The following is an 11474-nucleotide window of genomic DNA, read 5'->3' on the forward strand; positions in this document are numbered from 1 at the left end:
GAAAAAAATGAATCCAGGGAAGTGCTGGGACAAGGACTGGAAGCATGAATTAGTTGATCATTTACAGTTGGAAAATCTTTCAGCTACTAGCTCTGCTGGACTTTTAATACAAAAGCTTCAATATCCACCAAGGTGGAAATTAAATACCTAGGAACATTTGAATAAAATCTTAGTCAACTGCCAGTTGTACAATCTACTTCATCTCAAGATTTTATAGTAAAAATATTTTGCAAATGACAAGGTCGAGTAAAATCGGCAGAACCTTAACTCTAATCTTTCATATCGCTGTGTAAAAGTTTTGACCCAGTTTCAATGACTTGAGCTTGAGTTCACAAATTAAAGTTTTATCACAATATTTTATGGTAATATTGTGATAATGACAAAATGATAATAAAAACTATTCATTACTTCTCTGCTAGATAACTGTAAGGCTGTGACAGCATGACTCATCAGTCACAGCCTCAAAAGCACAAATACTGCTCTGGAAAACATATGCATTTGTAATACGCTCAAATAGGACACTAGTCACAAAAAGAAGTGTGATTTGTGTCACTAACATGCATACAGTAGCAGAATTAATTCAAATGTATTAATCAGTATTTATTGTTACGTATGTCATTAAACTAACAGTAAATAAACTAGAAAATAAATATAAATATTTTTCATTGGAATTTATTGCAACTGCAATAAATCAGAATTCATATCATACAAAGAAATTTATTGTGATAAATAACAAATGAGACGATAAAAGTCCATCCTTATTTCCAACTCATCCAAGCTATAAAGCATACAAACAGCTTCAAACAAACACAAGAACAATGTTTGACTGGTATTTATGTGTTTTATTTTGTGTGTGTGTGTGTGTGTGTGTGTGTGTGTGTGTGTGTGTGTGTGTGTGTGTGTGTGTGTGTGTGTGTGTGTGTGTGTGTGTGTGTTTTAAAATGGTGTTTTATTCTGGGTGTAACAAGATTCACATCTTCCTAAAAGTTAGATTTTTTTTTTTTTTATCTCATCCACCCACTTATAGGAAGCCTTGGGTATCATCCAGATGTTTTTTCACCAACGTGATACGGACTTGGGTGTAAATGCAGGAATTTACCTCAGATTTCCTACAAATCTAGTTTTTTTTTTTTCTTAGATATGATATGACCAGGTTGAGTCAGATAGCATTATAAAAAAATAAGAATCATAATAATCATAAATGAATTAATTTGAAAGTTACATTTTGTATTTACCTTGGTGACCTGTGTCTGAAATTAAGATCTGAAGCTTTCAAGCAGAGACAGGAAAGATCTGTAGGGGCACAAATATATACTCTTTGCTGTGTTTATGTGACAGGTTGATGGTATCAAACTACATAAATACTCAATTTAGAGTGGGTTGTTTCCTAAATTACCTAAATACTGCATCTAGTTTACGTTTATGATTATTTTAATGCATGAACTATCCAAAGATACAAGTTAATTGTATTACACAAACACAAAAACAGTCCTCTGAAAGTAGTCGGATGCTAGACATAAAAATTCTAATTAATTAATTAGCTCTATATTAGAATTTCTATGGTTCATAAGCCCAGACAAGGAAGCAAGGAAGGCGACGAGCTTGAGTAGATAACAGATTTGGAGTAGATATTGCCCTTTTTGCCCATCTCAATGGTATTTTCAGATTCTGATTCATTTTTAAATAATTATGTTTAGTAACTTTATGGTCTAATTCACAGGCTCTACAACAGAGTGTGCACTGGATACACCGGGATCGTGCTGAAGGCTGTTGGAGCGTTAGCTGTACTGGTGGTGATTTACGTCATTGGTTATGTGACAGGATATTATGTCCATCGGTGCCCAAAGTAAAGAGTGTTTGAAATTTTGTGATATTGTACATTGACCTAACCAGAGCACTGTCTGCAGAATACAGAATAATATTTTTTTTCAAGAAATTGGAAAATTAAGAAAATTACAGAAAATATTTTTGATTGAAATGTAATCCCTATTGTACGAATGTATTTCTTGGATTTAGCATGATGTACTTTTGACACTTTACTTGTAGTAAAGTGCAGTTAAAGTTCAAATAAAAAACTACTGACACGATTTTAAGAATAAAGGGCTTACATAAATGATGACGTGTAGCTGCATTTTAACATGTAGTGTCAACAGATGCTAAACATTGCATTGTGTTCTGTTTATTGTGTTCATGAAATTACACACAACAAAAGACTTCCCAAAGTGGGAGGAAATAAAATGCATTTGCCAACTGTTTCCTCTATTTGTACATTTTTAGAATTTCCAATCTGGCAGCCATTTTTAAACTGGGCATTGATTCCTTGTGGATTAGACTTTTGGTTCAGTGTGGAAATTAAGGAGATGAGATTAGATTTATCTGCAACAACAGATACATTGCTTGACCTTTAACCCTTAGCTGGTTAAAGGTCTCAAGCAACGTGATCTTTATATCAGTACAGGAGAACCATCATCACTCAGGATTTGAATGTACAATTACGATTACTGATCAAATAACTATAAGAAAGGTTGAACAGCCCTGAGTGACAACTGACCTCTAAACTAAGGTTTGCAACAAAAATGAGAAGGAAAAATAACAAGTATTGTATTCTGTGTTGACCACTACCTTAATATTGAAATTATAGCCCAGTCCACAAAAACACGTTTGGATTTGTTTTGTTGCAAAAACCATTTGAATAATCTTCATATGTGCATAAACATACATAGATTATTTATATGTGCTTGTGAGTCTGAAGGTGCTTGCTTTTAGATTTACATTTTAGAGAAAAACTAAAATAACTCAAGTTGTTTTAGTTTAAACTCACGTATAAATTAGGTAACCCAGTGCTTGCAAAAGTGTGTATACACCTTTTTTACATTGTCACATTACAATCACAAACTTCAATGTATTTTGTAGAAATGTTATACATAGAGCAACATAAAGCATAAAGCAGGGAATAATTGGAAAGTGAGAGGAAACTGATACATGTTTTAAAAAAAAATATTTGATGTCATCTTTCTCTTTTTGGATTTACAGCTGCAAGCTTTTGGGAGTCTCAAATTATTGCATATCATTCTTTGCCACAAAGACCAAGCTGAGGCAGTGGATGGACAGCATCTTTAAAGTTAATTACATTCTCTAGTTTGCTACAGATTTTTAATGGGATTTAGTTTCTGGAGTTTGACTAGAAACATTCATGTATTTTGAATGCTTAAAGTTGTTTTCCTGCTAGAAGCTAAACATTCACTCTAGTTCTTGATGTGATTGATGAGACATTATCAAATTACCTAAGTACTCAATTTAGAATGGGCTGTTTGCTGAATGTCCTCAATACAGCACCTGTTTTAAGTTTATGATCATTTTAATGCATTAATTATTCATAGACCCAAGTTAATTGTATTACACAAACACAAAAGAGGTCTTCTGAAAGTAGCCGGATGCAAGACAGAAAAATTCTAATGAATTATTTAATCCTATATAAGAAGTTTTATGATTCCAGACGTAACTGGAAGGAATGAAGGCTCTGAGCTGAAAAAGAGAACAAAACAAACACCTTGGTGGGGTCACCACTGCAGACGGAAGTATAAAGATTGAGTAACTAGGTTTTCTTCAGTGATTGCATATCCATCTACCCAATAAATTTCCCAGCTCAAGAAAAGCATTTCCACGCTACCATGTTTCAGTCCTTGTTTAAGTGTTGCTTTAATCATGTTCTAGTAGCAAATCAGCAACAAAAGAAACGCATTTTCCAGTTTTTATGCTCATGACCTGGAAAAAATATTTGCAGCAACCCATGCTAACACCAACGTATGTCTCTGTTTTATGCAAACAAAGACACAACCCCAACATGGTTTCTAACCAGACGGACGGGTTTCTAGCAAACTAGAGAAGTTAGAAATCATTCTTGGATTTCTAACTTCACTGGGGCTTTATGCTTATTGTTCCAACTTGGACAGTTTTACTTCATTCTTGTAGTTAAATAGAATTAACATATAGATAGGCATTCATGTAATTAACATATATTGTTGTAGTGCTTGGAAAACTTTGGATTTAATGAGGTTATATTTGTTTAAAAATGCTTTGAACTACTGTGTGACTATTAGTGGTAGGAGGCATGTATTATGTAAAAACGTTATTTTTAAAACGTTTTTTTGACGGAGGAACAGAACAAACCTGTTCCATCATTGAGGACTTGTGTAGTTGTAATTCACTTCCTGTATCTGTGGGGAACTCCGCCATGGTGACGTCACAGTTCTCAGACGTCGGAGGAGGAGGAGGTGGTGGTTTTAGTGGGTCTCCTCCGCTCAGCCAACTCCACGGCGTGTTTGAGAAAAATGAAACATGGATGAGGGGTTCACCGAAAGTCGGGAGGAAGCTGCCCATTGTGGGGTAAATAATTAAACACACAGCATGATTGTGGTTTTATGTTATTATGCTTTGAGGACCTCCGTAATTCGGACGGGTTTCCCTGTAGAAGTTATCTCATCGCTGCTAAGTGTCAGTGACTCCCACGGGCCAACAATGTGGCTACAGCTAATGCTAGCTCGAAAAAACTTAGCTAGTCGAGTAACAATCGTCACCTACTTAGTTCACTCTGTATCAGACTTAATTAAGTGTGTCAGCCTGACTTGCTTAGCATTTTTGTTTAAACCGGATAAAACATATGCCGTTCTTAGCTAAGAATGATCAGCTAACGCGGCTAGGTGAAACTGCTAAGGCTAATGCTAACTAACGTAATGCTATGTTGCCTAGAGCCGCTTTGAAATTTTGACAGCTTATTTTGGGTAAATAAACACGACACTCGATTGTTTTCTCTCTTCTGTTCAATTCAACAAGTAAATCCTAGAAGTAATAACTTAAGAGATTTTAGACGGCGAGAAACAAGCTCTGTTCGTCTGACAAGAGTGAAACTGTTTTTTTAAATAATAAAGTCAGAAAGAAATCGGATTTGTAAAAGTTACAATTAAGTCATTAATTTATGTTTAATAAAGTTAGCGAAATTTCTACGCAATACTTGGACATGGAAAGAGTGTTGAGTAACCCCCTTATGTTGTCAAGTAGCCCTGAGTAGGAGCTACTTACGTTACCAAACTGCTCCTTCACTTTTTTTCAATCTTAACTTTATTTGTTCAGTGTTTGATTACAAAAATAATCTAATCATTTTTGCGACCTTTAGTTTCTAACATGCAAAGCCATGTGTGAGAAAGGCAAAAATAACTTTAGGCAGATTAACAGTATTTTTAACATCTCAAAGCTACAAACAAATTTTATTACACCACGTTTTAAATTAAGTCAAGATCATTAATGTAGGTTAGACATTTTTAAATCAGATACTATGCTAGGCGAATACTTGTTGAATTTACCATTTAAGTTAAGTTTCTACATTTAGCTGAAATTAACAAGCCTATGTCACAACACTTTGTGAGGGTACAGTTAGATAATTTAAGTTATGCTCCCCTTTACTGTACATTCACAATATCACAGTATATGAAAATGTATTATTATTATGCTGTCTGAACCAGGTAGCATAATAATGAGTGAAATATGTTCAAATAGTGATGTCCAGTCATGATTTATAACAATTTGTTGATGCTGATTGCTTACAGCTACAGATATAGTTGAGAACAATCTTGCCACACAATTATGGTGTTTCTCCACCAAAACAAAATCTTGTAAAGTGTCATTTAGGTGTCCTGAAATATGGTGATAAATAAAATGCATTATTATTATTATTATTATTGTTCTTATATTGTTATTATTGTACTTTTCAACAACTGCAAGGAGTTTTTGTTTGCAGAAAACCTAAAACACCGAATACTTGTGCATTGTTTGTCACAAGACGTGACATTCAACTTCATAAGCACAGATTGAGACCTGGGAACAGCACTCCATTGTGCTTCTCAATTTTTTTATATTTAGCTTCTAAGGAGAAAGAGAATTTTATGAAAGTAACGTTTAGAAATAGTTCTTCAAACTTCCTGACTGGATGTATTTTGGTCAAGGAAGTGATTGAAATTTAATTTAGTGATTATGGCTGAAAAGTATTTATTTTCAGAAGAATTTATTTCTGCCCCTTACAGCAGAACTTAGAACCAACACATACAAATGACGTGTCTTGTCTTTTTAGAAATAGGACAACATCCAACCAAGAAGCGACTCAAGACCTGAATGATGTTCCTGGCCCACCAGCCAAGCCGTTCACTGTTTGCCAAAGCTTGATCAAAAATGGTCCTGGTGAAAGGGCGGCTGCCATAAAATAAGTTTTAAAGACGTAAAACAGGGAGGAAAAAGGTGCGTATGGTGTTATTTGTTTAAAAAAAGAATGTGTTGTATTTTAATGAATCTTTTGTTAATGTGTTTCAGAGTCAATCAGGAGTGTATTTTTTTAGCCATATGTAAAAAAATATAATTTTTGTGCTTTCTCTCTGCTAAGCAGTTTTTTTTTTCTTTGGATTGCATCAACTGAATAAATTCTTGTTGGGGGGAAAAACTACCTTCAGCTTTCAGATGCACCTTCCAAGTAATTAAAAAATGGACTCAGTTGAACATTGAAGTCATTAACTATTTTTTAATGACTTCACTTTTTTAAGTAGCATGTGGTTTTCTTTCCGTGATGCTTTGCTTTGCCTGTCACCAAACTTGAAGTAGCGATTTCTGCGAACTGTAATTCTGTTTGCCCATAATAGTTCAATTCAGTTAAAGAATGAAAAGTTTGGTTCTGCCAATATTAACTTTAAAGGTCAATATTTGTAATTACCTTACCAACGTAATATAATATTCCTGTCTAGTTTTTTTTCCCTGTTAAATTGGAATGATTTTTGAGCAGCACTTTATGTCCAACGTTGGCTAACTGGACACACAGTGTATGACTTGGCAGCTGTCCCCTTGTGTATAAATAGCTTGTAACAGAACCCCGCTTTCCATCCTCTCCCCAGCTTTCTACCTACTTTGCTCTTTCCTGTCCCAAATCAATTTGATGTTTGTTCTCATGAATTCCTGTTTGCCCTACTTTCCCCTCAGGAAATGGAAAAACGGTTAGAAGAGAAGCTTCGCATCAGCCAGAGAGAAAAGTAAGAACCTTAAAACGCTCAAGTTAACGACCTAAAGACGCAGTTGAGCCGCTTGTTTGCTTGACTTTGAGCTGAAACCGCTGCGTCGCTGCTTGTCATTGTTTACAACTGAACATCAGTTAAACCTTTCCACAGTAGTGGCATTTTTCAACGTTATGTATGAAATCTCAGCCACGTTAGGGAAAAAGTTATGCTTAGTAGTGTTGGAGTGTTAATACACAGGCCTGTCACAATAACACATTTTGCTGAATGATTATTGTGATAAATGATATTATTGTTTGGAGATCATTTTCAAGTAATATAATCCTAATGGCACATTAATGCAAGAACACCTTTAAAGTCTAATGAACATTGAACACTGGAACTGGAAGACATTTTAAATATCCAAAATAAATAAACAAAACAGCAAATCAAATGAATTATGAAGTCTCTGTAAATAAAATTGTCCTTCGAGAAAAGAGCTAGTTGAGTTAAATATACCAGACTGAAGACTTTTTCATCTAGTTTTTGGTAGAAAGAGAGAAAAGACAAAAATGACCAATTATGCAATTGGAAATTATTGAGCTAGTTTTAATTTACTATGCGATTAATGGATATATTGCGACAGGCCTGTTCATATTCAGAACAAGATTCTCCTGTTATGTCTTCTGACACTTCAGTGGATTTGCATTTGATGAGCATTAAGACATTCACCCCAATGCTGAAAGAAGCTGTTTGTTGGTCCTGTTTTTATCACTAAATAATTTGGACCGAAAATCTGCATGATAAAGATTTGAACCTTTGAGTGAAACTAAAAGAAAAAGTTCCCAGACGGGAACTTTTTGTTACAGAAAGCTGACTAAGACAGGACAAGTTAAATCAAAGAAGGCTGTAGTTCCTTTTAGCTCTAAATCAATTGTGCATGTTTATTTCTCTCCAGGGAGTCCAGTAGCTCCGCCCGATCACCATTAAAGACCACCATGGTGATCCAGGACAACTCTTTACCAGCAGGACCCCCGCCTCAGATCCGCATTTTGAAGCGACCAGCAAGTAATGGGTCATTAGCATCGTCCATGAACCCAAACAGGCCCACTCCGCAGGTCAAGTCTCTGGCCCAGCGCGAAGCGGAGTATGCCGAGGCCAGGAAACGAATTCTGGGTAGTGCCTGCCCAGAGGAGACTCCTCAGGAAAAGCCCAACACTGACAGGTAACGATGACCAATTTGAGGTCCAGAAACTTTGTGCGGTGGTACGATGTGTGGCTCGGTACGCTGTTCTGTCTGTTTCCATTGTGAAAGCAGCAGAGCTAATGTCGACGTCACACAACACAACCTGATTGGTGGACAGAAAAGTGTTACTGTTAGCGGCAAGCAAGAGACCTACTACTGTGTCTGCATTTGGGTTCAACCCTGTGGTGGAAACAGTCTCTTGAAAACGCCAGAAGCATAAAATAACCCATTCAAGCCGCTGGTGGATGTGAGGCATTGGTTCACTGGGACCAGAAAGACAGTCCTGAGTTATCCCATAACCCTACAAGGCAATTTGTTGGATATATTCGCCCATTTGTTTATAAACAGTTTTGTTTTTGGCTCTATTACTAAGTGCTTATCAGAGAAAGTAGGTTGAATGACTTGGAAAATATCCAAGTACTTTTCTCTCTTAGCTTCCTGTTGGTCACATCTTTGTATGCTGTGCATTAACTTTTAACAGGACAATCATTTTAAGACACAATAATCTTTCACATTTAGTTCAGATCATATCTTTTTTTTCCACTCTGTCTACAAACCTTTTCATTTTAATTGCATTCTTGAATCAGAGGGAAACACTAGAAGTGTTTCAAACCCTACAGTACTGTATTAATAAAACGGTCAGAAGGAGAAAAAAAGAAAAGTAAGAAAATAATCAAATAAAACTTGTATCTTGGGTTTCAGTTTCATTACAGATCTTTGTCTTGATGCCCAGTACTGCTATTGGTATGTTGGTGCCCTCTAGTGGCAGGCTGAAGACATTTTCATGCGATTGACCTTTAATTTGAGGGTGAACTGATTGGGACACAACAGGGTTATGCTGTTGTTTTGTTATCATGTTTTCTTAACTCACTCACATATACACTGATGAATTAAATAGTTTTATCACCAGAACCAAAGCTGCATACTTGGCTTGACAAGAACCTAAAATCATTCACAAACACAGTGTTAGAGGTGATCGAATTGATGTAATGCAGGTCTTTTATTTGTTTTAATACTTGTCATACAGATGACCAAATAAGCAAAATGGTGTGAGTAGAGACTCTTAAAGCACTTCATTCTTTTAAATGTAGAACAAAGGTGGTAATTTTAGAGCCAACTCTTCTTGTGAAGGTGGAATAAGGCTTAAAAAGTTGGAGAACATTTTCGGAATAGCTGTGAATGTCTGGAGGCCTGTTTGATTGATTTCAAATGGCTGAAAAAAAAACCCATTACTTTTGAGAAACGTTTAAAATCGATGCATAGTAACATCCATTACTACCTCGGTAAACAGTGTGACGTCAACGTTCTGCTTCTGTGCTTTGGGGTCGTAGACTGTTCACACAGAAGTCTGATTGCGCTCGCTTTCGATTGGTAGCATTAACGACCATGTGGGAAAAAAAAAGTTGGAATTGAGCTACGAGAGTATAATAAGCATTAACTGTAGCAGACGCAACGCGGGGGGGAAAGAAGCCGCCGTGTCCTAATGTCTTCTTGTTTCCTCTCATTTCTTCCCCCAGGCCAGTGCGCAATAATTCCACAATGCCTTCAGAGGACACCAGATCAAACAATCACACTGTCCGGCAGCCCGCCGGCCCAGACGGCACCCAGGGGTTCCGCCAGCACAGATAAGCGGGTCTCTGGGACGCCCCAGCCATGGAGGGGAGGGGAAGAGAGAGATTAAGAGCCACCTGAGATCAAACGCAGCACCGTATTTTATAAACTTCCTCCCTTCGCTTCCCTCATATCAGCCAGCCGGCGCGGCTCTGTGCCCCCCTTTCACTCTCTCAGCCGGGCGGCGAATCAGCCGGGGAACGAGGAACTCCAGCAGGAAGTGGGAGCTGACGTGAGCTCTTCTCTCTCTCCCCTTTGCTCATGTTTATTCGGCACTGTGATTATGGACTTATTCTGGACTCACTGTGATGATCCCGGCCCCTTTAAGAGACGCCCCTGGCCCCCCTCCCTTTTTTTTTTTTTTTTTTTTTTCTGTGTTCTGTCTTGGGATGTTAAAAAAAAAAAAAAAGCAGAAGCAAAGACTCGAACTTGAGCAGTTCAAGGATGAGGTGAAACGAGGGGTCATATCAAAACTAAATCGGCTGGTTCTTGTACAGCAGCTTCTTCCCAGCAATAATAGCAGACATTTTCTTTTCCTTTCTTTTTAATCACTTGTCTTTACACAAGGCGTGCACTGATATCTTTTGAATGCAGATCCCAGTTCTTAACACACCACTAAGCCTGTTTATTCAAACAGTATTAGATTTTAAACTTTAAAGCAGGAATTGAGAATCCAAGTCCTCCACCGTCTCGTCTGGCGGTAAAAACGAAGCCGAGATGCCAAGAACGGTTCAAAATATCAGTGCACAACCTCCTATTGAAAGAAACTGCCGTTTGTTTTTAAAATCAAAGGTCAGGGGTTACGTGTGTCAAGTTATGTACATGGCAAGTTTTTTGTTTACTTTTTTTTAAGCTTTTAGCTGTCTTCCTTCGCCTACTTTCTATTTAAGAGTAAAATAGGATGAACAGGAGAGAACGGATCCAAGTTGGGTTTCAAGTAGCTTTTCTGCCCTTTTTTTATATGAAATTACAGTATTTAAATAAACCTAAAGGCCCCCTTTAAAAAAAACAAAGTTTTTATGATTTGAAAATGGTGTTGGCAGGAATCCTAGTGACATTTTTAGATGCATTTTACTGCTGTCCTGTTTCCACCCAGTCAGTGACGTTTCTTCACAGCTTCCTACGAAGTAAAACTTAGGAACTCAGGTCCATGTGAATGAGACTGAATGAATGAAATGAACGAAGATTGTATTTTTCCAGCGGGTTTTGTTTTCTCAGAAGACTGGTGTACCGTATTTAACTTATGGTGGTCGGCACTTAAAAGCGGTGCTCTGTCGAGCTTAATGTAACAGAGGAAAAGGAAGAAAAAAAGAGTTGCTGTCTCAAGGAAAGTCATTGTTTGTTTTTTTTGTGTTTGCATCTCGGTGTCAGACGCTGTAGGACGATGATCAACTGCTATAACAGAGCGTGAACCAGAGGACTCGACTGTGTGGCTTTCCAGGACCGCTGTGCCCAATAAACGTGTTTTCTCACCTTTAATTGTTCAGAGGAGATCTCAAAGCCATGCGACGTCGTCAACACAAAGACTTGTAAAGGGTGAATTCAGCTTGTGCCTCCTGGATCACATCTTTACTTTCTGGTTGTTGATT

General features: G+C 37.1%; 2 protein-coding genes across 2 annotated transcripts in view; both read left to right on the top strand.

Moving 5' to 3' along the window:
- Positions 1-2253, top strand: part of smim1 (small integral membrane protein 1) — a 6084-nt gene extending 3831 nt beyond the window's left edge. The window contains exon 2 of the mRNA XM_015033093.1: positions 1721-2253. Within this exon, the coding sequence (XP_014888579.1) occupies positions 1721-1850 (130 nt within the window). The 3' untranslated portion in view covers positions 1851-2253. The remainder of the gene's footprint in view (positions 1-1720) is intronic.
- A 1974-nt stretch (positions 2254-4227) lies between these two features.
- On the top strand, positions 4228-11184 carry LOC106947828 (SUZ domain-containing protein 1-like). The gene is made up of 5 exons (XM_015033092.1): positions 4228-4386; positions 6125-6288; positions 7018-7067; positions 7987-8253; positions 9792-11184. Exons 3-5 carry the CDS (start codon positions 7021-7023, stop codon positions 9901-9903), a joined length of 426 nt encoding a protein of 141 aa, XP_014888578.1. The 5' UTR covers positions 4228-4386; positions 6125-6288; positions 7018-7020; the 3' UTR covers positions 9904-11184.
- Positions 11185-11474: the final 290 nt, after the last annotated feature.

The sequence above is a fragment of the Poecilia latipinna genome, unplaced genomic scaffold (genome assembly GCF_001443285.1).
Source record: "Poecilia latipinna isolate Pla-1442-1.1 unplaced genomic scaffold, P_latipinna-1.0 Scaffold257, whole genome shotgun sequence".
Classification (NCBI taxonomy): Eukaryota; Metazoa; Chordata; class Actinopteri; order Cyprinodontiformes; family Poeciliidae; genus Poecilia; species Poecilia latipinna.